General features: G+C 38.8%; 2 protein-coding genes across 4 annotated transcripts in view; one reads left to right on the top strand and one right to left on the bottom strand.

The window, feature by feature from the left end:
* Positions 1-967: 967 nt before the first annotated feature.
* orc5 (origin recognition complex, subunit 5) lies at positions 968-13,782 on the bottom strand. Of its 3 annotated transcripts, none has more exons than XM_055190641.2 (15): positions 13,649-13,782; positions 12,821-12,925; positions 7,941-8,033; positions 7,416-7,601; positions 7,198-7,272; positions 6,407-6,518; positions 6,081-6,211; positions 5,721-5,769; positions 4,060-4,150; positions 3,891-3,943; positions 2,497-2,609; positions 2,355-2,402; positions 2,142-2,252; positions 1,592-1,704; positions 968-1,492 (listed from the first exon to the last, which is right to left on the bottom strand). In XM_055190641.2, exons 2-15 carry the CDS (start codon positions 12,920-12,922, stop codon positions 1,447-1,449), a joined length of 1,323 nt encoding a protein of 440 aa, XP_055046616.1. In that variant the 5' UTR covers positions 12,923-12,925; positions 13,649-13,782; the 3' UTR covers positions 968-1,446. The 3 variants fall into 3 exon arrangements, with proteins under 3 accessions (XP_055046616.1, XP_055046615.1, XP_055046614.2); XM_055190640.2 differs by lacking the exon at positions 13,649-13,782 and adding an exon at positions 13,544-13,633; XM_055190639.2 differs by lacking the exon at positions 13,649-13,782 and adding an exon at positions 13,403-13,426.
* A 141-nt stretch (positions 13,783-13,923) lies between these two features.
* Positions 13,924-27,938, top strand: part of lhfpl3 (LHFPL tetraspan subfamily member 3) — a 40,283-nt gene continuing 26,268 nt past the window's right edge. Inside the window, exon 1 of the mRNA XM_055190642.2 lies at positions 13,924-15,306. Within this exon, the coding sequence (XP_055046617.1) occupies positions 14,880-15,306 (427 nt within the window). The 5' untranslated portion in view covers positions 13,924-14,879. The remainder of the gene's footprint in view (positions 15,307-27,938) is intronic.

The following is a 27,938-nucleotide window of genomic DNA, read 5'->3' as shown; positions in this document are numbered from 1 at the left end:
GTGTTTTTCGTAATATTTGTCCTTGCTGAAAACAGCTCTGTTTTCTAAATGATCTTTGACAAATGATATTTTGTGTCATACGAATACAAAATAATTAACGTCACATCATTGACTCTTAACCAAATAGTGTGATCCTGACATTTGAAAGTCCTGTCTTATCTTAAAACTGAAAGTAAATGGGTTATCCTCACGGTGGGTCTGCATTTGTTTATTAGCAAATCAAATATTTCAAATATTTTTTTAATGCTCCTTACCTACTAAATAAGCAGGATAATGTACAGGCAGCAGACCCCCTTCAACTGATCACACTGTCAGGGCTTATTTCTGCGATAACAACCTGCTGCCTGGACATTATCCCTTACTTAACTAAATTCTGAAGATATATATATATATATATATATATATATATATATATATATATATATATATATATATATAAAATGCCCATTAATATTAAACATTAAAGACACATGTTCAAGTAAGTCAGCGCAAGGTGTTTTTAAAATAAAGCAGTTCAAACTAGCATTTTAGTCTGAGACTAGGATAAGCCCTGTCCAGGAAACTGCACCATAATTGCACAGTGCATGAGTGCAAATATTTTAGATTTTGCTCTTGCAAGCATTTCAACAGTTTCGTTGAAGAAATAACACATTATTAAGGTTCCTTTTAATGTAATGCAGGACTACAAGATCTACTTGCTTGTTAATGAACTGATTAAGCACTTGTATATTAAAAATATAGACAGTGGTTTCGTCTCTATGCAAAAATTACTGCAATTCAAGCCTCTTTCTTTGTTTCCAACTACATCATTTTGTGAAATACATGAGTCACGTTTTGGAGCCTTTTAAACTACGGTCTGCACAGTTTCCATGACAACCGCAATCTATTACCATAGAGACCTTGTGAGTCAGACGCGAATCGCACAAGCTGGCTATCAAAAGCTGATTTAAAAGACCGCAATCCTGAATAACAACAAAACCTCAATTTTAATCATATGCACTTCAGTGAACAAACAATTCATTTTCTCTTATTTAATAGCCGTTTTGAGTTTTGTTTGACATTTCTTTGCCACCAAGAGGGTAAATGCTATTCAGGGTTGCTTTGCTAAGATTAAAAGGTCACTTCACAAAGACCTTGGTGTTAAACAAGATCTAAATAACACAAAACATATTTCAATGTGGATATAACATTCAAATTAAGAGCTTGAACTATGTGATGATATGGTTTAAGGTTCGGAAGCAATGTCATGCCTTTCATCAGGCCATCATCCGGTAGTGACTGCAAAACATTGCCGAACATCAACACGAGAAAAGTCATTTTGGTGCCATCTGACTGGTCTTAAAATGCAGGACGTGTACAGCTCAGCTTCCTGTAGCCTTATTTCTTCGCTGTACATTCAAGTGCTTTGTCCAATCAGATGTCAGCCTTACATCCACAGCAACAGGCTCACAGGAAGTCATACAAATACTTCACCACATCAAAGTTTACAGTTCTAGAACGAAGAAAACGTACATTATTAACAAACCAGCTAAAGATTTAAAGATATTAGATCTATCGGTAATGGTTACTTTAATTAAATAGTCACATATACCTGGAGATGGAGAGAATGAAGTCCATTGAAACGGCACATTTGTATTTGGGCGCGTCCAGCTGGTCATCATGTCCCACCTGAGTGAGTAGCTGCAGAGTAACTAGAGACGCAATCTGCAACACAGCGGACAGAGATATAAACATTTTAATTTAAACTTTTTGGAGTTATAAAAATGACACTGACTGGTTGTAGTGTGCACAAACAGTCAAAGAACAAACAAATAAATAATTTAAATGTTCACACAATAGATTAAAATTTCCAAGATTAAAAAAGATTTTGGTTTTTATCACTGTAGAAAACAGGCAAATTAATTATTATCATTTAACCAGGAAAATTAATTACAATACTTTGAGATAATAAATCATTTATGAAGCAAATAAAAAGGATGAAACACTGCCACCCGGTGTCCAAATTGATTCCAATACTTGTTTGTCCTCCCAGTGCATATAAATCACACTTCTCTGCACTAATCAACAATAATGGTACAGGATGTTATTATCTCAAGTGTATTTATTTGCGAAATTGTATTATTTGATTGATTAAAAATTACCTGGGAGAAAATACAGGCAGTAGGTGCAACTCTGCTATCAACCACGCTGTAAAATATGGCCATCAGTCTGTCGAGTGGAAAAGGCTTCGGTCCCAACAGATGGTTACTAGTCTGCAGGATAGAGACAATAATGGAGAAATCAGAACAAGACATAATAAACAAAGCAGCAGGAGGAAACGCCATGAACGGTGAATGACAGAAGCAACTCTTCACCTTTTCATGTTTCTTCAAGAAATTTGTCTTTTTTATTTTCCCGTGACTCTGTGAAAAACAGAAATAAACACTCATCAGTGGTAAGACGGAGATGTTTGCATGCTGTTTTCCTGTGGACTGAAAAGGATAGAAAAGGTCAAACCTTCAAAAAGAAGCGTCGGTCTGTGCGGGCGGGGTTAAAAGATGCCAGGTATGCAGCAATCAGAAGAAACTTAGAGTAATATGGCAGCTCTATGTGACCATGGGCTGATAAACCTACAAGGAAAGGAAAAGTCATCTCATTGGCTAATACAAGAGAAATGCATGCTACATTGTGAACAAATTGATTAATATAGTGAATAAATACTTGATACCACAATGTTAGGACGTTGTGAGTAGTTGCCAAGACATTGCAATGTAAGTGGTATTGATGCACGGTGCCTCAAGTAAACAAGTCTCCTTCCAATTGTCTATAATAAGTGTGTATTTAATGCTTGGGAACAACATTCAATGCAAATGTAGGGTATTTTGTATGCATTAACTAATAATACACATCTCTTCACCATAAGTTCTGTAACAATACACAGGGTTCCCACACCTTAGTTAACTTTAAATTCAAGGACCTTTCAGGTCCAATACCCTCAAATTCAAGGACTAAATGTGGGGACACATTCTAAGTGAGAGCAAGGTTACATTGTGTTACCTTTTAAGATACATTGTTACAGTTCCCTTTCGAGGGAACTCACGCTGCGTCACTGCGGTCACACTTTGGGGACGCCTCCAGGGGTAAGTGCATCTGAATGTGTATATCAAATTTAACCAATGGTGAGGCTTAAGGATAAAGACAGGGTGACATGGGAGCCAGGAAGTATATCGCTATCTGAAATATTGCCAAAGACGGCTTACAAGAACGCAGGAAATATGGCAAGGGAGACGCAGCGTCTCATTTCCTTCTTAGGGAACAACAGTTAAATACATAACCCGAGACTTTTCATGTGTGAAACACAAATATGCAAATAAGCATTTTGGTATGAATCAACATTCACATACAGAAGATATAAGCATTTAAAGCGAACAGTTTAGCATGTGTGCTTAAGTTTAGAATTTTTATATTATCCTACACTACACAGGAAATAATATGGATTTTTCCCCAGAAAACTTCTTGCATAAAATAGATTCAAGCTCTTTCAATGACCTGTATCGATGTATGTATATTTTCGAAAATTCCCAGGCCTTGAATCCCCCCCCCACAGATTCACAAACTTTCAAGGATTTCAAGGACCCGTGGGAACCCTGAAACTACTCTTAAAGGACTTTGTTGTTATTGACTATTCTTAGTGGAGTTTACCAGAAGTTACGTGTGTTCCACGAAAGCCGTTTGTTTATGTTGTTACTGCTGAAACCGTCTATAAGTAGAAGTCCTGGCACTCTGTCCTAGAAAAGCTTTGGATCAGTTTATCTATCACATCCTGGCAATGCTACTCAACTCCAGCAGATGGCCTGTGAGTGTGCGACCGTCCCGTCTGAATTCGCAGACGAGTGTGTATATGTGTGTACCTCTGGGGGTTGTGGTCTCCTTCTCGTCCATCTGCTGCTCCTTCCATTGCATGCTGATTGCAGTAATCACACACACACACAAACACACAATAATTAAGATGACACATTGCCCATGAGAGAGCTCATGCAGTCACAGCTGTGAACAAAGAATCACACATCACAAACAGACCTGGACACCTCTCGGAGGTAAACCGTCTGCATGGCTCTTTGCAGATGGGGCTCAATTTTTCTCCATAACTTGTGAATATCGCTTTCTTTAGCTGAAGACAAGAAAAAATATTTTCTTTTTAAAAACGTAATGACATTGTTTAAAATATGGAAAAGTTAGATAGTTTACCCAAAAATTATATAAAACTATACATTAAATGCAAACAAAGAAATAATGGACCATTACTTTAAATGACCAAGTACTGTCCTGAGTAGGGGTGCACCGATATTGGCAGATGATGCTTGCTATGTTTCTCAATGAATTACGGTGAAATGCTGCTACATCCTAAAGCCAGAGGGCGCTCTTGTGGAGAAACTCAATGTGTGCTGCAGATGAAGAACCATACACACCCGGCTATGACCATAGATATGTATCATAGATATGTACACTAGATGCCGCCTTGGCTACGGCAGTTCATTGGACCGAATGCGTCAACTAGAGCCGCCATCTTGAAACAGGGGAACCCCGCATCAGCGTCATTGTAGGCAATGGTGTAAAAGAAATAAAATCACCATAAATCGTCATGAACGCAATTTTCTTAGTTTTCTTTTGGTTCGTTTCAACAGTCAGACATGTATTTAGCATTTAGTCCAGGAAAAAATTTAAGTTTTGATTTTATGAAAATTTACTTTTTCTAACTGTAATGCATAGTGCTAGTAGCCCTAACATCCATACGCAGCACAAACGTCCGGCATCGTCCATGAATTCGAAGTACAGGCGGAGATAGCAGCTTTACCAAGATACTTCCTATTACAAGACCCCTGTTCTAAGATGGCGGCGCTTTTGACGCATGCTCAGAGCCCCAAGGCGACATCTAGTGTATATATCTATGGATATGTATAAAGGCTAGATGTCTCGCCCACGCTGCTGGCCAATTGAGTGCAACGTCCGCATTTGGTGGCCATCTTACCACAGGGCGCTCGCTCACTCGTAGCATTGAGTTTTAATGATGCAGCTACTTTTAAATGACCATAACTTGCTTAATTTTTTACCGATTTTCAAACGGTTTGGCTTGTTACAAACGTCAAAGATGTACCTATGACACTGCATACTTATACTAAAAATAAATACAAAATTCATGAAACATGTTAAAGCATACAGAATTATACCCACGTTAATAACGTTTGTAAAAAAACAAACCGTTTGAAAATTGGTAGAAAATTGAACAAGTTATGGTCATTTAAAAGTACCTGCACTCAGTGCTACGAGTGAGCGAGATGTCTGAGCTAAGATGGCCGCCAGGTGATGACGTTAGAGATTTCGCCTTAAGACATCTAGCCTTTATACATATCTATGGCTATGACACGCAGCTCCAGGAAATGACTTAAGGATATATTTATATTGCCGTTCTTCAAACCTTTTCAGGTATTTTCATGATAATAAAGAATATGTATGTATAATGATATATGTTTGAAGAGTGTTTCTTTTTCAAATGCATGTTATAAACGACTCAAACTAACAGTGATTTCAGTTCGATAAGGACTTACTGATCAAAAGCCGTAGTACATGAAATAGCTGCGAATAATATCCGCTGTGCGATTCAGAATAGTTATCGGCCAGGTATTATTAGCGTATATCGGCATTAAACGGTGCACCCCTAGTCCTGAGCTGAAATGTGTTACCTTCTCCTTTTTCCAGGGGCTCACAAAACTTTGGGAAATTCAGGGCAGCCTGTTTCAATAAAAATCAAAGAAAATTGTGCATTTAGCAGACCATATCCTTCAAAAGGCTATAAAATAGTTATACCTTGGTTTATGAGTGCTACAAACCAATATCAGACTACGAAACTTTCCCAGACAGGCCTTATCCTAGTCCCAAACTAAAATGCATGTTTGAGCTGCCTCAATTTAAAAACACCTTGCACTGACATATCTTAACATTTATCCATGCCAATTTTTTATCTCAAGCTACTTAAATGTCTTAATATACCTAAGGCCTAGTCCTGGATTAATCTAGTCTATTATAGGCATGCATGATCTCACCAGGTGCTTGAGCTCCCTTAGATCCCTGCACACAGAGAAGAAGACCCCCAGCAGGATGTTGATGTAGGAGGCATAGAGCTCGGGTGTGTAAGAAGGGTGATGATCCCGAGATAAAATCTGTGCAAGCTCCGCTGAGGAACCAAACTAAACTGTTTTTCATCTTGACAGAATCAGTTATCACCAATTTCTAATATACATTCACCGTAAACACATAGAAATATACAATAACTGTCGATATAGTAAAATAATGAACATATAAGATCTATTTAGTCCATTGATTCACAAACATTGATTCATTGAAAAACACATCCCTCATCGTGACATACCTTTATTATAATCTGGGAAATTATAAAGCAGAGGTTCAAAGCATCCAGTGGTGGGACGAAACTTCTCCCAGACAATTGGGCTGAGTAGGATAACAGTCACGTTATCACTGACCTGACACAGAGTGTAAATATAAATGATGAAGTCTATGTACAGGAGCTTATATACCCTATTGTTACACAATAACTATTAACAGGTAGAACCTTCAAACACATCAAAAACTGGAATATATAGAGAATCCTTATGTTGAAATACATCAAAAAACATTACGTTTTAGCAATGGGGAACTTTTAGAAGGATCTGTTGACATAAATGCAATATAATATACATAACTATATTTTCAGTGGTGTATAAAGACCTTACATAATGAACTGTATTGTTTTTATTACCTTAGAATAATGTTTTTATTTACATACACCGCAGGTCCCCTTACAATACATGGATGTTGTCGTCACGTTTCTACAGTAGCCCTAAATGGACAAACTGTTGTATAGAGAGTGTTTGTCACGATGTTGTCTCAGACAATGATGTCTTTGTCCTCTGGCTGCTATCGTAGCTTCTCTATGTGTTTCGAAAGGGAGGGTGAGCTATAGACAGAGCTTTTGGTTGCAATTCACAATCTCACCACTTGATACCGCTAAAAGTCCCAAATTGCACCTTTAATGTTGTTTACAGAGCTCATACTGTTCCTTCTCTCAGATATGGGCCTACGTAAAGCGCAGAGCTTTTAACCGACCTGCTGTAACCCTATGCCTACTGATGCCATAAAACATTAGTGAAATTGAGTTTGTACCAGTTCCTGTAAGCGCAGGAGAGCAGGAAGCAGGCTGAAATCCATATCCCTCATGCGTTCAGCTCGATCCATAATCTGCAGAAATACAAACACTACAGATCAACACAGACATTTGTAATTACATTATTTCTTTACAAAAAGTGATGATGTTATTTTTAACTTTTAACCCAACACATACAATCACCATTTTATACAGCAGTATACAATAATGAACTCACTATATAGCGTGTCTGAGTGGCAGGTGTCTTGGAGCTCATCTGTTTGTAAAGTCTGACAAAGTCTGACAACGATGGGGAGCGAGGCAACAACGCTGCAGCATCTGAACCGAAAAAGACCGACAACACCCGGTGAAACAGGAGCCCGGGAGACACAAACTCCACACAGTCCACAAAAGCGTGAGGCAGCTGCACAAAAATACAAACAACATCACAAAACTACATTAAACATCAGGCACCTTTCTCTACACCTATTACTTGGACTGTTGATGTTTACACGCACAGAATAAGCGATAAATATCAAAAATCAGCTTATTATAGAAACCTGTTTTAATGCGTTTACATGCATGGTGGGGGGCCCCAGTTTTATGACATTTTAGCCAATTTCCCATAAACAAATAAGGATTTATTTAAAAATAAACACACACAAGATTATGAATGTGGAAACCTCTTTTAGACAGGTTTGATATTATGAGGCTCTGGATATATAAACGCTAAACTACAACACCCGTGATCTTATGATTTTACCTCCAGGTCCTTCATGATGGAAAGCACCACATGGCTCTTCCCTGTTGATCTATGGCCGTAAATGAAGATCGATGGATAACTGTACTGTTCTGGCTGTTGACAGACAAGAAGGTGCATTGTTTTGATTAAACAACAAATTAGTGTCTAACACTTAAGCAATATCGCTCGAGTAGGAGTGTGATATGTGATATGTAAGGGATAAGCCCCTTCAGTGTGATACAAGATCCTGATCACACTGTCTGGGCTTATTTCCCAATAACTACCGGCTGCCTCTACATTATCCCGCTTATTACACGGCTACTTGCCACATAAGAAAAAAATGGATGAATGGACATGAATATGAATTTGAAACATTTTTTTTAAATTAACATTTTTATCCTTCCGCGAAACTTTGCACAAATGCATAAAATGATCGTAATTATTAAGATCCTCTGCTTCATACTTGTCTGTCTCCATTTTTTTCAGTTTTAGCCAGTCTTTGAGAAGTTTTAATGCCCATTCTGTTTTTTGGTGTTGGCTTCGTAGCTGTCATGTTCTATTTTGTCAAGTTCAGTCTCAGTAAGCTCTCTGTGTCTTGTCGTTGTTCGTTCGTCTATCCACTGTTTAAATGTTTTGTTTTTTCCGTACATGTTAAAATGAATGTCAATATTTTCCATTCTTAATTGTGGTTGTCCAGTGTTTGTCACAAGAAGGCGCCAAACAGTAATCTTTGTTGGCGCGGAGGGATTTTAAACTTACAAGTAGTCCGGCTATGCGTTATTACTTTGGAGCGGTTATTATTTGAAAAGAACGAACCTGCAAATGTCTCAACTGACCAATCAGAATCAAGCATTCCAGAGAGCCGTGTAATAAAGCTCTCTCTCATCACGGCTGTGATTAGGCCGGAGGCAATCACAGCCGTGATGAAAAAGAGCTATATAACACGACTCCGAGAGCGATATTGCTTTTATACAACAGTTCGACGGCAAACGTTTGAATAACGAAAACTAGAAAACAACAACGGAGTTATTTTAAAAGCCTCTTTGTTTGAGAACTACTTCTTCCGCCACGGATTTGAGGGCTGCCAGAATGACAGGTAACACTTTCGTCTGCTTTGAATCTCATAATAACTCAATGGACGGATAGGCGTTTCTTGATATTAACGTTTCTTGGTCACAAAGTGTAGTTTTAAGATTAGTTCAGTTGAGAATATATATGTATTATATTTAAATCTACAGTCGATTAGTAAAGATAGCGCCTGTTTGAACATTTTCTTAGTGAGATTCGGTACGTATGAGAACCAAAGCATGAGCGGACGTCAGTGTTCACTCGCCCCTCTGACCACCGCCCTTCACTGGGCTACATCTCTGACAGGGATTCCCTGGCTCTGATATTCGCCTTGTTTGTTTTTTAATGGTCAAAATGAGATCAAATCAGCAGTATTTGGTGTCATGATAAAACTATTACTTGTTTTCTTATTCATATTTAGTGTCTTTTGTGTTGTTATTGTTTTGGCACGAGGTAAAAGTTAATAAAACTATACTTATATAATGTTACTATTGGTTTCCCATTTACTCTTAACGCGATACGAGCACTCGATTATTATTAACTTTGTTCTTGTCAGTACTATATAAAACGGTTTTTTATAAGTGTCAGAGAGATGTTTTTGCATGCTGCTTATAAATATACCAGTGGCGATATTCTCATAATATGTTTTAATAGTCACGTCGCGATTAAATAAATGATCAATGCCCACATTTAAAAGCTGCGGTGCTTACCTGCAGCTCCACGGTGTTTTCGCGTTCTGATAAGAGATATAGCTCCAGAAGAAAAACCGAGTGTTTACATTCTTCTTTCCAAGTGTCCACACAATGTGACAAGACATTAATCCCATTAAGTTTAACGTAACATCCAAAAGCGCTGATCTTTGATGGAATAATAACTTCCGATTGGGTATTCACAGACTGATTTATGAGCTAGTAAACTAATGAGACACACGGAGAGTGTTTAAATACAGCGCGTCTGTGTTTTTCCATTCAGAGATGAGCCTGTTTAGGACCTCCATTCACTAGGTGGCGGAATGATACGAAAGGTGAAGCGGTTACAGTGCCGTTATCAGTCCAATATCGCATAGCTCTTAGCCAATCAGATTCGAGAACCAGAAAGAACTGTTGTATAATTTTAAATAAATAGCATGTAAAGCATCGATTGTTATTGCCAGTTCAGTGATTTGAAGTAAATCGCCATCAGCTGCTTTCAGATGGAGCGGCATTTACTACACAGAGTAAAATCGACTCTGATAATATATGCGATTTTGCCTAGCTTCTCTGTGAACTACGGCTCTGGGCTGGGTTTCCCAATAATGATTGAACTTAGCAATTAAGAGCGCTTTCTACGAGCTACTTTACGAACATTTGTTGTTCATTTACGTGCGTCTCCCAAAGATGCACGTATAACGATCTCTCGCAGCTGGGTTTTAAGTGCTACTTACGAGTCGCTATCCGTTTGTCAAGTGCTGAAATGTCACCAATAGAATGACTCGAATTTGTAGCAGAAGCTTGTTTAGGCTAATCATCTTCAGCCGATGTGCACTAATATTTTTTATAATATTTTTATTATTGTTCAATGACTTTTTAAATGTTTTAAAATTGTTCATAATGAAATATTCTTTTCCGTATTTATTTAGGACTCGTCCCACTGCAAAATGCCTTATGCATTTTATATTATAGTTTATAAAACGGCTCGTTCTGGTTCTTCATTCTGATTGGTTGAAACGCGTTCTAAGCCGTGATAAAATACCCCGGTAAACCCACGGTTCAGACCGCATCACAAGTATCATTGTGCCACTGTTGCTGTGTACTGATTTTTGAAAATAAACACCACAGTCTTTAATCATTTTTTAATTTTTCTACATTTGCACAATTATGGCGAAATCCAGATAAATGTCAATAAATAAAACATTTCGTCAATAAAGAGAAAACATTCTCTGAAGTTTTTTTTGTCTTATTGATATTTCCGCTATTATCCACAAGATGGCAATCTTACCCAACTTAAACACTGAGGCATTCACTCGACACAACAGCGTTGTGGTGGATTTAGTGTGACGTGTGTTTTGATCAGGCTCTGGATCTGATCTCTACAAAGTTCTTCACAAAAATGGAATTATCTCCGCATTTAGCTGAAAATTTGAGAGGTGATAACTGATAAGAGAACAAATTAAGGTAGGATGAAACGTTTTTTGATGTTGTTGGAAAGCGGATGGACTGTTCTTTCATTTGATATTTTATTTTTATTATGTTTATTTAAAGAAGATAATTTTTCTGTAAGACATTCAACTAAAACTGGGTGGCAACTTAAAAAAACGCTGACGGGGAAAAAGTTAAGCATGCTTCCAAGCATATTTGATCATCACTTCAACAGTTGCACGATATAAATGTTAATGTATAAATTAGATGAATGTTGATTTATAAAAATAAACACCACAGTCTTAAATCATATTTTCATTGTGTCTTTGCTGCATCTCTGTTGGTTGGGAACTGCGCTCTGTTTCAGTCACACTTGATTCTGAGGAACTACTTTGTTTGGCGGAAGAGTAATATTTATACTAATATAATTACAACTTATTTGTGTTTTATTTTATAAAACCCCGCTAACGTTATGCATATTATGAAGTAACCGTTTTATAAACGCAATAAACCCCTCGAAGCGTTGGGTTACCAGTGCATTTTATAACAGCCAAGGTGGCTTAGGCACTCCGCTTCGCGTCGTGCCTAACAACGCCCCTTAGCTGCTATAAAATGCACTGGCAACCCACTGCCTCTTGGGGTCCACTGCTTTATTATATTATATTATTATTTGTTGTTTATTATCTATGTTTATTTATTATTATATGGATCAAGGCATTGTACCGTAAATATTTATTTGGTTTCTTTAATCAGATGCCATACCCTTCAAAAAAATTTTTTACTGTAGCCTAGATGAATTATAGCAGCAATTGGTAGGAACCATTTATCAATTTGCTGGTACCAACTTTTTCCAAAATTGTACCAAATACGTTTTCCTTTTTTATTAATTTATGTTTAGTCATTTAAATTTTATTTCTTATTTGAATTTTAAATATATTTTATTTAAGTAATTTGAACAAATAAACAAAGAAAACCCCAATAAATAAATATACATTTAAAACATTACATCATCGTTATTGCAGGAGTGCAATTTGCTGGTTGTCCTGCAGGTGACCTTGTAACTCAGTTGTCTTACGATGCACTTATGAATTAACGATTACTCCAGAGCACTCGTAGATCTACGATGATTTTCAAGTGCTACTTAAGCTACGAAGCTTTTGGGAAACGGTGCGTAATTCTAAGATGATTCGTACGATCGTTTTTACGATCTACTTAGCCTTACGAACCTGGTCCTGTGTAGTAAATGCCACTCCATCTGAAAGCAGCTGATGGCGATTTACTTCTAATCACCGAACCGGCTTTGCTGATGAGGCGCGCATGAGAGTCGCGGGCAATTTTTTGCACAGCCCTAGTATCTGCAAACAAATTATAAAAAACTTTTCTGAAATTTTTGTGCAATTTACTTTAAACCAACTTTCTCAAAGTCATTTTTAACTGATGTATATGGTCAGTTTATCACAAAATGTCCAAATAATATTTTAAACATTAGAATTACTGTTTTAAAATGTACCACCTAACAACCTGACTTTCCTTTAAATTCTTCGCAACTAAAAGAAAGCCAGTCCTTATAAAAAAAAAAACAAGTGCCTCGATTTGATAGTTTGTCATTAAATGACATTAACGCAAAGTGGCATAAGTGTTTTGAAAGGTCAATGTATGTGTTTAGTCATTTTAAACAGACACATGTTTACATATGCACAACTTTTGGCAACTTACCTCTCCCATGAGGGACAACAGCATGGTCACCTGTGCCTCTCTGCATGGCAGTCTTTCAGCCAGAGAGCGCACAGTGTCCTCGGGATAACCAGGGCACTGCATTTCCTAAATATAGTCAAACATATGAAGCTGTGTTAGCATGTCATTAATAAACACAATTTTATGAGATCTCGTCTAAGAGTGGCAGTCAATAAACATGGTTTTACCACAAGGACCAAAGTTTAACCATTGTATTTGCAGAAAAACCATATTAGCACTGTCAGCTTTACCATGTTTTAGTAGTAAAACTGTGGTAATACAAATAGTAACCATAAATTCACCAAAAACAAGGTTGTTTATTTCACTTTTACTATAATAAAAATGTTCATAAGGGGTTGCCCGGGACATTTTGTCACTCTTGGTGGTACTACTTTCTAACCCTGGTGTTGTTTACACAGGATGCGTATTTGCATTCACAAACAAACAGGCAGACGGAGCAGAACACACTGTTTAACTTAACGTTGGACCTGGAGTGGAGTATTAAAAATTTAAAAACGCAACAGCAATGATGCGAGATACAAGATTAATAGCCGCAAAGCAGACCTGACGCATACTGTGTGTACATAACATTTAAAACAACGCGCATACCAACAGCGCTTCCTGTATGAACAGCCCATACTCCACGTGTACTGCCTAGCAGACCGCTTCCCAAAACATAGTATTTAAATAGCTTTTAATCAAAACCTGAAACATAGAACACAGTATTCTGTACCAGCTAATGTTAAAAATATGTTTGTGTGGTGGAGTTATGTTTAATTATTGATGTAAACATTAACATTTGTTACTCACGCCTAGATAAGCGTCACATCACTTTCCCGCGCTGCGCAGCAACGTAGCCGCGTCACGCGTTTACGTCACACACATACGGGGTTTTGGGATTTGTAGTTCTCTAAAGACGAATGCGCTTGAATTTGATTTTTAAATGTTAAACCAGGCATATATCATTTCATTCTCGCACTTTTAATTATACAAATAAAAATGTATAAATAATTTTAGAGAATTGACAGATTCTGCAATCAGGCCATCGCATTTTACTTGCGCTATGCGGACAGGAGTGACAGACGCATAGAGAATATTCGGGTGTGCCAGAAATCTGCGCTCTCCATCCCTGCGATCAACGCAAGGCATGAATCTCATCCCAGCGTTTATTCATTCTGTCGACATCGCCGTGCACATATGTAACGCATCTTGTTGAGATGCGCGTGCGGGATTAAATCGGATGGAGTGCGCAGTTAAGACAATAACCGAGAGGAGAGAGATATTTGCGTATTGCATCTGTCCGTGGATGTGAATCTGGGAGGAATGGACACGCAAAACACGATGCAGTCCAGGTGTCGTCATCTCAATGTCAGGGATTTCTTTTGATCGCCTAAAATCCTTTAGATCTCATAATAACCTCGTGGAAACAGCCGTCTGGACTGTATAAGGTAGATGTGTTTATTTATGATATATAAATGCATTCAGTCTCATAAGGTTTGGTTAATCACAAATACTAACCTGCTAACCCTTCGATGATTCATTTAATCGGGTGATCATTAAGTATTCATAGTGACATTACCTTTAGGATTTGTGTTTCTGATGCATTGGAGTGGGTTTTGGACATATGAGCTGTGTCTTCACATGAGCTGAGTAATTATTTTGCTGTCACCAAGTGTGATTATTCACCTTAATAAGATTGGTGGGATGAATGATGCGGATGCATAGTGACTGAATCAAAGGAGAACTGGAAGAGAACATCATTGGAGTCACCGACACATTCCCTCATCCACGCTGAACGAATCACTGTGACATCTGGCACTGAAATTGCTTAGTCTGTCAAGACATCTGTGAGCTGGTCTGTCTGTGGTTAAGTTTACGTGCCCCCTCCCGGCAACACCTAGAGAGGACTTGAGTCCAAACTGAAGCCAAATAGGTCCAGCTTGAATCCACAAAGGTTGTATCTGAATCCATAGTGGACATATTCCAGATTGAATTGGGAAGTTTGAGTCCAAGCTTGCTTCATTGAGTTCATAACCTATCTATGATTCCTGGGGCACCTGCAACAATGCTCCCAGCCACGGAGGCAGCCAAGATCTACCAGACCAACTACGTGAGGAATTCTCGCGCTATTGGGGTCTTGTGGGCCATCTTTACCATCCTCTTCGCCATTGTCAATGTGGTATGTTTCGTTCAGCCCTACTGGATCGGGGACGGCGTGGACACGCCGCAGGCCGGCTATTTTGGCCTCTTTCACTACTGCATAGGGAGCGGAACGTCCCGGGACCTGAAGTGCCAGGGAAGCTTCACCGAGTTCAGCTCCATCCCATCAGGAGCCTTCAAAGCAGCGTCGTTCTTCATCGGGATGTCCATGGTGCTGGTGCTGTCCTGCATCGGCTGCTTCGCCCTCTTCTTCTTCTGCAGCACAGCCACTGTGTATAAGATCTGTGGGTGGATGCAGCTGGCAGCAGGTGAGTGTGTGACTTAACCAGAAGTGTATTAGACAGGGCTGGAAATGAGAAACACCCATGCAAACACACAAACAGCATATCTGACATTTTTACTGAACACTTTTATAAGAAACAACTGTACTGGTACCATGGAGGTGATGAATGTTATTTTCATGGTACTCAGATATATAACCTGGTGCTCAGTTCAGTTGTATGGTTATACCATAGTATTTACAGTACATGGTACTGCAGGGTAAGTTTTAATATTGCCATGGTACTTTTTTGCTAGTAAATACGTTTTGCATTTTATTTCTACAATAACTTATTGAAATACTAACGCATTTCTGTTTACGTGTCACTGTCGCGTATTTGTTACTGAACTGTTTTGTCCCATTTTCTTACCATTGTCGCTTCGGTTTAGGGTTAGATTTACATAAACTGACATCCTTACCCAAACCTCAATTCTAACCCTAATGCCAGGCGACAATGGTTTAAAAATGATAAAATATAAACAAATAAATCATGAAAATAAGGCACAAACCAACACTCAAAGTGACATCCCAACGCAAACACCAAATGCAACCCCAAACCGAAGCGCCCATGGCTCGAAAACAGGATGCTCACGCAAAAAGGCGGAAAACCGCGCCAGTGCCATGCACAAGACCCACAAATTTACGTGACTATAGGTACTAATTCGTGATACAGGGTTGGAGGGACATGCCTAAAGTTAGGTATCTCTATTTTTTTTTACAAATTTTGACAATGCTTGATATACTGTATATCATAATTTTGCTTTAGCTCTTAGATAGTTAAAAAATGTGATTTTCTTATGCCCTAATTTTAACAAACATTATCCGGATATAACATTCAAAACGTTTAGTGCAAAAAAACATTAAAAAGAAACCTAGTGACCACTTAATACTTTTAATTATTTAGACGTTTTACATAAGTATTCCGTACACTTACACTATTGTATAATTTTATATATTCTGTTTCTGTACAATTTTCTTAATATGTAATACTCAAAATATTGCCCAATCCTAAGACAAATGTGTTTAACAATTTATGTCAGTGACATATTTATGGTACTGGCACAGATTTTATATGCTTTTATTATGCTTTATTTTGTAAAGTGACAGTATTAAAAAATACACAGTAAAAAGTAAAAGTTGGATCAACTTAAAAAATGACCATCAAAACCAAAATACCAGTGTTAAATGTACATTGCTGGTGTATATATGGGTACCACAATGATGGTCTGGTGGTACTCGTATAAACACTAGCAGTGTACATTTAACACTGATGATTTTGCTGTAAAAAATTAAGTTGTTTTAACTTACATGTTTAAGTAAAAACACTTTAAATGAAATAGGTGTTACCAATTGAAGAATTTTTTTAAGTAGATCCAACTTTTCACTTTTTAGAGTGTAATAACACTGTTATGTCAATATTACCAGAGTTACAAATTAACTAAATTAGCATTGTCCCCTGTCACATTTGGCAAGGATGGGGACACCCTTTACACCCAAGACCTATGTATTTAAAAAATGGCCTTGTCAATGGTGCATCAACCACATATAATGCATAGATAAAACCTCTTGTTTATAAATGACCATACCACTTTGTTTATGATACAGTATTGATATGATACACCTACGCTTTGGTAATTTTTTTCTAGTGCAATGTTGTGCAATATTCAAATGCATGCATGAATAGTGAGGTAGCATGTACGAAAAGTACCAATAATGAGGGAGTTGCATTTGCTCATCTAAAGCTTTGCTTTATTTATTGCAGTCCACTTTTTTGGTTCTCCATTTTGCTCTCTTTTCCGTTTCATTTATATTCCTGAAAGACGGTTTTTGTATTTGGATGTTAAAAAGCTCCAGGGTTCCATTTGTAGTTTGATGTATTTTCAGAAGTGACTGACCACCCTCTCTGAATATATGTGTGTGTGTGTGTGCGCGCCTCGCAGGCTATGCTCTGTCAAACAGTTTTTGGGTGTCGGATAGGATTGAACCACTGGAGGAAATGGTGAAATCTGTTAAAATGTGTGGCGCTCTGTAAACATTCAATTTTTTCCACTGAAAAGGAAGACAGGGCTTGCCTATTTTTGTGCCTGCTCTCAAGGGAGGTGAGGTGGATTCGAAACGAATTCACAAATGTGGACATATTATTGTCACAGGTGTGTTATACCAAAATGACAAGTAGATGATGTGTATTATTTGCTAGCAGTTTGGATGATCTCTCTACAGTTGTCCATATCGAGTGTTAGATGAGACGATGTTGTTGTATAATAATTTGACGTGGATCTTTGTGTCTATCTTATTAAAAATGATCAATTAGCAATATTAGTACATTTCTTAGTATACAGACTTGAGATATTATGCTAGCATTTGCCCTGTTTTCACACTTGTCATATTTTGTAAACTTTTTCTGCTTTTTATGACACAATAATATCGAAAGTTCTTGGTAAAGCTGTGATTCAGTCCTTGATAGTTGATGTGAAAAATCATAAAAAAATAATTTTCTTTCCCAGAATGCTTTGTTCTTTATGCAGGTAAGAGTCTTTGATCAATTTGTTTTCTGGACTTTCTAAAAAGCCACTATAAGATGGAAGCTAGGATTAGTGGTTAGCAATAAAAAGCCCATTTGCTTTGCTCATAGCTTATCGATCGATTCAGTAAAAGTCTCCTCAGAACAGCATGCAGCGTGGGTAATGAGAAAGCAATGCTGTCACTGTTTGCTCCTCACCGCCTTGCAGAAATACAGTCAGTGCCGGTGGCCCGAGTGGGTTACATCAGACTGTAATTTGTTAGACGAATTTAGACAGCGCTGCATTCATAATTACAAACAATAAAGTCACAGTGAACATCTGAAATTTACTAGAGGTACAAGGGAAAGCTAATTTAATAGAGAATTTAATCTAAAAATGATTGCACTGTGAATTAAAAACTGTAAGTTACTGGAATACGTTTGCATGGAAGGGAGATGTTACACACATTCATAAAAGATAAATGTATTGTTATTATTGTTTATTCTTATGGTCAGGGTTTTAAAGAGCACCAATGGTTCGATTTACAATTCCTTTGGTGTGTATTAGTTCATGTTAATGATATGCAAAAGGTAAACGATGACGCAAGTTATCGTCTCCAATGTAAATGTTTTCTTGGACTACAACAAACACATGGATTGTAGGCAACAGTTTACTTCCTGGGATTGGTGATGTAGACAAGACCGGCATTATCATAATTCCTCCCGCTTCGGACTCACAGCCTGTAAGTTAACTCCAGTTAGCATTGAATTGTGAACGAATCTTTCAAGCATGGTAAGGAGCGTCACATTTCCGACTGACGTTAGATGTATTCAGGCCAATCACAATGTACAGATTAGCTGGCCATTCAGGGACACAGCGCTTTACAAATAGATAACTTTCGTGCAAAATCAGTGCGTTTCAGAAAGAGAGTGAAATCTGGAGCTACAAAAATGTAAGGTATGTGGAAAATAGTGTGTTTTTTGAATTGTAAACTACGCAAACATTGTATTTTACTAAATACACAAAACAACTTTTTTTTAGCAAGGAAATAGGTGCACTTTAAACAATTAACTACTACATTTTGTTTTTGCTACAGACATGAAAACAAATTCAAATTGTGCATAGAGATGGGCTATTACTTGTCTAAGCTATCTGATGTAGTAATTTTTGATGATTATTGTGGACAGTTAAAAAAACAGACTACAGGACTACAAATTATCTATATAAATATTAAAATAATACAAATTAACAAAAAATAACAAATTATTACTTTGAGCTTTGCCATATTTTCAAGCTGCAGCCATTTACTGATGTTGCTAGGCAGCAGTTATGAAAGAAAAAGCGCCAAAATGGACAGTGTTGTTCGTATCCTCATTGTTCTTTATGTGAACCTTTGGTTTTATTATCAAAGAAAAAATACAGAAACCCACCTGCATCTTTCTGCTGCATAAACTTAAATTGTACAAAAGAAAGCGGGCTGTCCAGTGATGATTGCGGAGGCAAGCAGAAAATGAACAGAAATTAAGTTTCTAGACTACCTAGCAAAACCTTGGTTAGCTGGATCAGGTGCGTTTTATGAGGGTTGGAGCAAAACTCAGACATTATTATTATTAAGTCCTATTCGGAAGGTATTTGTTTCTCAAGGTTTTTTCAACATTGACCAGTGTCAGTGATTTTATTGCCGGCCAAATCCAGAATGTCAGTGTTTTTCTGCGACCACCAGTCAAAATACCTGCCCGAGTTACCTACTATTTTTGAGAAGTGCCAAGGTCGTGTGATAATTGAAAGAATTCACATCTCTGAGTATATAAAAGAGGATCATTCTGTACATCCTTTAAGTCCGCTGAAAAGCATCTTATGTCCGTTTCGCATTATTTTGCATCAGTGAAGCGACTTTCTTTGCGTTCAAATTAAACATTGATACCTTCATGACGGAAATAAAGTAAATATAGGAACAAACTTTCATTATTGCTCCACTACAGCGTGTGGGAGCTGATATAAATAACTCACAAAAACATTTAATATGTCTTTTATCATAGCAGCAACAGGTATATCAAATAAAAATGTTTAAAATGTATTCAATTATGCATATTCCATATACATATATAGACCAAGTATCCGGGTCATGTGATTATTGTTATTGTTGCACACAGGAGATTAAAATCAGTGAGTGAGTTGTTCCCATTCCCTGGCACGAAATATCAGAGAGCCTGGGCATCATTGACACGTTCGAAGGCATCATGAGCGGTGGGCCTCATGAGGGCAAGTCCACACTGTGCCCTCAAAAAGCAAGCAGGAGCCCCACACTGGCATGTTTGCAGGGTAGCAACCACTTAGAATGCCTTAGCAACCGCAAAAATCTGTGGCATAGCAACCACTCACAGCTTTTGCATGCAAGCACCAGTTCGTGGTCTGGTTCCTGGTTTGCTTCAAATGTTATGTTGGAGGTAATATTCAGGATAGAGATGGATATGTCGGTCCTCTGAGAATTAATAGAATTTATATGACATATCAACACGTACATACATTGTGACCATTTACTGTGAAGGTCAGACATCCATGTTACTGATTGAATCCAGAGTTCGACTGAAGCTTGTGAATGAGGAGCAGATAACTGACTATACCTCATGCTCAATGTCTGACTCATTCAGTTCATACACTGTCTCTAATTCACCCACTGCTCAATTTGGATTGCAACATCCAGTTCGCTTTCGATAGCGTTCACTAGGTCTCTCAGGGAACCGAGGTTACCATAGCAACCAAAGACGTTGTCTGCGCTTCTAACATGTGCTTATTTTTCTCTGAACTCACATACAAAATAATACCAAGAAGTACTGCAGTCCTACCATAACATATAGGACATGTCATATACAATGAAGTGGTGTTGGTTAATAGCCTTTTTTTCTGAGGTTTCATTACACAGAAATTATGATAAATTAATGTATTTTATAAAAAGTCATTCAACTGGGGCGCTCCTGGCACCATCCCATGGCCCCCCAGTTGGCCAAGGCCCCCAGTTTGAGAACCACTGCCTTTGAGCAGAGGTTCCCAACATTTCATATTGCAACTAACTTAGATAGGTATAATCTATACCGAGATGCACCAACATATTTTTAAATGTAAATAAAAGGAAAACAGACGTTTTCCCTCTTTTACAATTGAGTACACTCTAAAAAAAATTGTACTATATAGCACCAAAAGTGGTTCTTTGCTCGTAATCATAGAAGAACCGTTTTTAGTGCCATAGCACCGGTGAAGCACCTGTGTAGAACCACATAGTGCCATGTAGAACCATATTTGGTGCTATAGTGGTGCTATATGGCCCCCATATGGTTCTACACAGGTGCTTCACTTGCATCATTACTGTGGGTTCACACCAGCCGCGTTTGAGGCGTCAAATTCGCAAGTGATTTCAATGTTAAGGCAATGGGAAGATGCATTGACATGGGTCGGGAGGTCTCGCGCCACGAATGAGGAGGAATCGCGTCTACCGCGCCTTACTAAACGCGAATTTGACGTCTCAAACGCAGCTAGTGTGAATGCAGCATTACTGTGGGTTCACACCTGCCACGTTTGAGTCGTCAAATTCGCAAGTGATTTCAATGTTAAGTCAATGTAAAGACGTGTTGACATGGGTCGGGAGGTCTCGAGGTGCGAATAAGGCGGAATCGCGTCTACCGTGCCTTACTAAATGCGAATTTGACGGCTCAAACGCAGCTAGTGTGAACGCATCATTACTGTGGGTTCACACCAGCCGCGTTTGAGGCGTCAAATTCGCAAGTGATTTCAATGTTAAGTCAATGGGAAGACGCATTGACATGGGTCGGGAGGTCTCACGGCACGAATGAGGCGGAATCGCGTCTACCGCGCCTTACTAAACGCGAATTTGACGCCTCAAACGCAGCTAGTGTGAACGCATCATTACTGTGGGTTCACACCAGCCGCGTTTAAGTCGTCAAATTCGCAAGTGATTTCAATGTTAAGTCAATGTGAAGACACGTTGGCATGGGTCGGGAGGTCTCGCGGTGCGAATAAGGCGGAATCGCTTCTACCGCGCCTTACTAAACGCGAATTTGACGCCTCAAATGCAGCTAGTGTGAACGCATCATTACTGTGGGTTCACACCAGCCGCGTTTGAGGCTTCAAATTTGCAAGTGATTTCAATCTTAAGTCAATGGGAAGATGCGTTGACATGGGTCGGGAGGTCTCGCGGTGCGAATGAGGCGGAATCGTGTCTACCGCGCCTTACTAAACGCGAATTTGACGCCTCAAACAAAGCTAGTGTAAATGCAGCATTACTGTGGGTTCACACTAGCCGCGTTTGAGGGATCAAATTTGTAAGTGATTTCAATGTTAAGTCAATGTGAAAACGCTTTGAGGCACGTCTGGAGGTCTTGCGGCGTGAATGAGGCGTTAAGTGCGGCGTGGTAGACGCGATTCTGCCTTATTCATCCGTCTAGTTCGGAAATTGAGCGTTTCCGCGGGAAACGCCCAAGTTAATAAATTGGAACTTTGGCGGGCGCGTTAACCAATCAGGAGCTTGCTCTAGTAGTCACGTGATTACAGGAAGCGAGTGGAGTCGCAGAAGCCCATCCATGTCTCTATGACTAGAATTTCACGCGCAGCTTTCACGCGTGAATGAAGCGAGTAAACTCAAAATGTTTAAGCGGAAAAACAAGACGCTGTATACGCGAATTTGACGCCTCAAACATGGCTGGTGTGAACCCACAGTTAGAGTACAGTGTAAATAAATACCCTGGCATTTAATCGTTCAATACCGTTGTACAGTATGACCAACCCATTTTCACACCGAAGCCGAAAACCGAAGCATAGTCAGACACCTTCACGCCACTAGACACCAGTGGTACCTCAAGGCATCACTACATAGACAAACTGGGAACTCCATTGCATTCAATGGGAACATACCGGTGTCATTACACAGACACAATTAACATGCCACATCCTTTTTATGATTTACTGTGTTCTACATAAAATGTAAAGAACATTCTGTGAACATATAGCCCTTGATATCTTCAATATTGACTGAGTAAGGTCATGTCAAAAATTGAAACCAAATTTGATGCTCCTTATCTCAAAATAAGTTAAAATTTTATTCCATCACTGTACAGTACCATGGCACCACCTCTATAGGGATTATGACTATAAATGGATGTGCAACTTGCAAAACTGCATGAATACAGTATATTGAACTAGCTGTGATTTTTATTGTCTAACACTGAGTCAACACACAAAGCCTCAAACCGAACAGCCCACTATAAAAATTCATTATTTTTGTGCGGATGTGTGAATCATATCATTTTAAGAGCTGACAAATCTCAGGAATGAGAAAGCGGAGGTATTTTTATTTCATATTTTTTATGCTGAGAGATGGCAGGTGATATTGAAACTCTAAATTTGAACACACTGTCCACAAATATAGCAAGCATTTGTCAAACCCACTCACCGAAAATCACAATAAACAGGTTAAAGCACTGATACAGCGGCGTGTCAAACACATATACGTTTTTTCTTGTCTCTATAGCTTTTTAATGCATCTGTAGTTTATAGGTAGTATTACGTCTTCATAATGTAAACAGGGCTGTGGTGTAAAGATTGATTGACAGCTATTATTGGGGAGATGCTAGAATTAAAAGTGCCTCTTTAGAGTAAAGTGTAAGCAGCTGACTTATCTGAGAATAAGCAACATATGTTTGATCTAAACACAGTCCACGACTGACAGACTGAGATTTAATTAAAACCAAAATATATATATTTTTTAATTTCATGACTGTTAGCTTGGTCATACACTCACCTAAAGGATTATTAGGAACACCTGTTCAGTTTCTCATTAATGCAATTATCTACTCAACCAATCACATGGCAGTTGCTTTAATGCATTTAGGGGTGTGGTCCTGGTCAAGAAAATCTCCTGAACTCCAAACTGAATGTCAGAATGGCAAAGAAAGGTGATTTAGGCAATTTTGAGCGTGGCATGGTTGTTGGTGCCAGACGGGCCGATCTGAGTATTTCACAATCTGCTCAGTTACTGGGATTTTCACGCACAACCATTTCTAAGGTTTACAAAGAATGGTGTGAAAAGGGAAAAAATCCAGTATGTGGCAGTCCTGTGGGTGAAAATGCCTTGTTAATGCTAGAGTTCAGAGGAGAATGGGCCGACTGATTCAAGCTGATAGAAGAGCAACTTTGACCTCGTTACAACCGAGGTATGCAGCAAAGCATTTGTGAAGCCACAACACGCACAACCTTGAGGCGGATGGGCTACAACAGCAGAAGACCCCACCGGGTACCACTCATCTCCACTAAAAATAGGAAAAAGAGGCTGCAATTTGCACAAGCTCACCAAAATTGAATAGTGGAAGACTGGAAAAATGTTGCCTGGTCTGATGAGTCTCGATTTCTGTTGATACATTCAGATGGTAGAGTCAGAATTTGGCGTAAACAGAATGAGAACATGGACCCATCATGCCTTGTTACCACTGTGCAGGCTGCTGGTGGTGGTGTAATGGTGTGGGGGATGTTTTCTTGGCACACTTTAGGCCCCTTAAAGCCAATTGGGCATCGTTTAAATGCCACAGCCTACCTGAGCATTTTTTCTGACCATGTCTATCCCTTTCTGACCACCATGTACCCATCCTCTGATGGCTACTTCCAGCAGGATAATGCACCATGGCACAAAGCTCGAAATCATTTCAAATTGGTTTCTTGAACATGACAATGAGTTCACTGTACTAAAATGGCTCCCACAGTTACCAGATCTCAACCCAATAGAGCATCTTTGGGATGTGGTGGAAAGGGAGCTTCGTGCCCTAGATGTGCATCCCACAAATCTCCATCAACTGCAAGATGCTATCCTATCAACAACATTTCTAAAGAAGCTTTCAGCACCTTGTTGAATTAATGCCACGTAGAATTAAGGCAGTTCTGAAGGCGAAAGGGGGTCACACACAGTATTAGTATGGTGTTCCTTATAATCCTTTAGGTGAGTGTATATAGTAGTATACTCCTAAAAGTTCATAACATACTGTTAAGAAGATATAAATGTAAAATGTTCCCTCTTTTGGGCAAATGATGAAAAAAATAAATAAAAAACGTATTCTTGATGGGTGTATAATGCCTGCTAAAATCAAAATCTCACAATACCTCCTAGCAAAGGGCAATCAATAGATTTGCAAGTCAATGAATAAGTCTTTCTTAAAGCAATTTAAAAGCCTTTTGATACACTATTTCCTTCTCCATTTACCTGTTTCAATAGAAAATACGTCAATGCAGGAATGAATGTGCCTTCATCAAAGCATTTTGTGTAAAGAGCAGTGGAAAGGTGCAAAAGGTCAATAAATAAATTGTTAATAAATACAAACATAGTCCTAGTCTAGGTGTGTAATGTATTGAGTTAAACAACTATGTACAAATATAAAAATGTACAAATCTACTTTTTCCTTAACATAATACAACCTGTAAATCTAAGCTAAATGTAAATGAACTTAAACACACAGTAGAGATTAGTGAATCATCTTTATCCACCCAGCCATTCATGAATGAATCTGTAATCACAGTAATTTGTTGCTTGATGTCTTTTCTCAGAATTTCATTTCAAGGGCCGTCTCTCTGAACCCATCACTTAAGGGAAAGTATAAATATTCGATGCTATCAAACGCTCATGTAGGCTCCACAGGAAGCAGATGTTTTTGCAGCGACTTGCAATTTGGACATTCGGGCTTACCTGGAAATCAATTAGCAACATTATTGAGACCATATGGGGCCCAGACATGAGCCGCGTAGTGCAGAATCGCATCAGTGCTAGCAACATTTAACCATCACGTCATTCGGGAAAGGATTGCGTAGGAAGAAAATCGATAAATAAAGAAAAATGTAGGTGTGTGCGTATATATGAGCTCCAGGAACAGTATGTCGCCTTTGGTCGCTGCGTGAGTGTGCGTGCACGCATTCAAAGGCACAATGATGCAGATCAGAATCAAATTATTTGCAATTGTAAAGTGCCTAGGTAGAAATACAATAAAATTGGTTTTCCAGCAAACAGGAAACCAAAACACAAACGGTCCATGCAGTCAATCACAAAACACAGCCAATCAGAACAGTTTTTTTCTCTCACACTGCAGCTAAAGAGCGCACACATACAGAGACGCATGCTTTTGCTTTTAATGGCTTTTCTTTATGCAACTTGAGGGATTTGAAATATGTTTTATATTTTTGCTTTTAAATGCCTAATCACGCTCTCCTCGTCCATGTTTGATGATTCAACGTTCATTGAACGAGTTCTGTGTGTAGGTGGAGCCGTGACATTGCAAAAAATAGAAACTGTTGCTAAAATAAAATAAAAAAGTTGCTCATTGGCATTACGGTTGGCTAGGAAAAAAACGCACAATAAAAGGAATCTTTTCCATGTTAATCTGTGTCGTGGTTATTTTTAACCCATGCTGGGAAAATATTGGACAGAACACACACTGCTGTGTTAAATTGACCCAATGCTAGGTTGTTTTAACCCACCTGCTGGGTTATTATAACCAGTGGCGGCTCGTGACTGCTCATCCGAGGGGGCAAATTCAAAATATGTGGTCGGAGTGTCGTGTGTTGCTTGTGTTTTCAAAATATGTATTTGTTGCGTCATGTGAACCATGTGCATCACGTGTTTTGTCAAAACAAGTGCCTGCTGCAAACGCGTCAAAACCGTTTATGATTAAGAGATGCTCACGTACACAAAATACACGCAAGACACTCCCTTAACCGTAAACTTTGATTACGCATGAGATTATGCCAGTATGCCAGAGCTTCTCTTTTATCCTTAACCATTTAGAAGCGTATTGACATTGAGTCATTTTTAACCCAGCATGTGTTTTGTCTAATATTTACCTAGCATGGGTTAATAATTTTTAAAGTTGTTAGATGGTTTCAGACGTAACTTTTGGTAAACTCCGCAAAAAATCAATAACAACTTTTAGAATAGTTTATTTCTGATAACAAGCAAAATAAACAACAAGTAGATTATCTTAGTTCAAATCATAGCTAAAGCATGTCAAAAAACTGCAATAAGTTAACGTTACTGAGTTAAATATGTATTATAATGTATACAATCTTAACTACAGATCAGCTGCCAAACCTCCCTTCACATAGCAGTGATAGCAGTCTCCCCTCGTCTTTAGGAAACCAAAACATTTAATATTTTCGACGAGGTATTTGTTCCAGAGTTCAGTTTAGCCACAAGCCAGACCATTAAACAAACAAAGACCGGAAGTTAAGTTCCGCCCAGAAGCGTAAACACGACAACGCATGTGCGTCCGATGAATCCGTCATCATGGCATTGCTTCAAAGAACCCTTTTAGCACTTTTTTTTAGTGTGCATAGTGTAAGGTTGTTTTCACATATGTTGGTGCGCACCGTGGTGCGGCCTCGGAGCGCACCAAAATACATTGTATCATTTTTCAGTTAGTGCGGTCCGTGTTCACATATACATATTTTTTACTTTACTTGAAATGCCGCACCGTACACCACGTGACAACGGTCAGCGCTGTCATTGGTCTCTGACAGCTCTTACCGTCTCATGACCACCCCCACGTTTCCACGACAACCAGCCTGACAGAGAGAGCGCAGCTATCAAGATGTGGAGATAAACGATGCACGTCTTTGTGAAGTTTCTTTGCTTTAACGCGAAATTGCGCAGCTGTTCTATTAAAGCCTTTCTCACGGAGCCGTTTGCTAAAAAGCCTGTTATGTCACTATTTGTGTGTGGAGGACAGCTATGCATTTATAAAATCATCAGCTCAAACGTAAAGGAGACAGCGAATCTCTCTGCAACGGACCAGATTGGCTTGTTTGTTGTTAACCCACAATATAACACCCGGCTCACGTCACAATGGAAGCCCAGTGGCTCAAACATGTGGAGAACTTCCTGTATTTGGTTCGGTCCGAGGTCCGGCAGTGTTCACACCACAGGTGGGTCGCCCCAGAGTTCGGCAACAGCCGCTCCGAGACCACCTGTTTAGAGCGGTCTCGGAGCGGCCGTTTAGTGCGCACCCGAGTGCGGCTGTTGTGTTCACACTGACCCAAACGCACCGTACTCGGAGCGACACGTCATTTGGGCCGA

This window comes from Misgurnus anguillicaudatus, chromosome 1 (genome assembly GCF_027580225.2).
Source record: "Misgurnus anguillicaudatus chromosome 1, ASM2758022v2, whole genome shotgun sequence".
Classification (NCBI taxonomy): domain Eukaryota; kingdom Metazoa; phylum Chordata; class Actinopteri; order Cypriniformes; family Cobitidae; genus Misgurnus; species Misgurnus anguillicaudatus.
Note: the sequence above shows the minus strand (reverse complement) of the source record. Positions and strands in the feature narration are given on the sequence as shown.

Coding starts and splice junctions, on each gene's coding strand:
- orc5 (XM_055190640.2), bottom strand. Junction 6,519..7,197: donor TCCTGCGCTTACAGGAACTG/GTACAAACTCAA, acceptor ACTCTGTGTCAG/GTCAGTGATAACGTGACTGT. Junction 1,705..2,141: donor CTGCCTGTATTTTCTCCCAG/GTAATTTTTAAT, acceptor GCTGTGTTGCAG/ATTGCGTCTCTAGTTACTCT.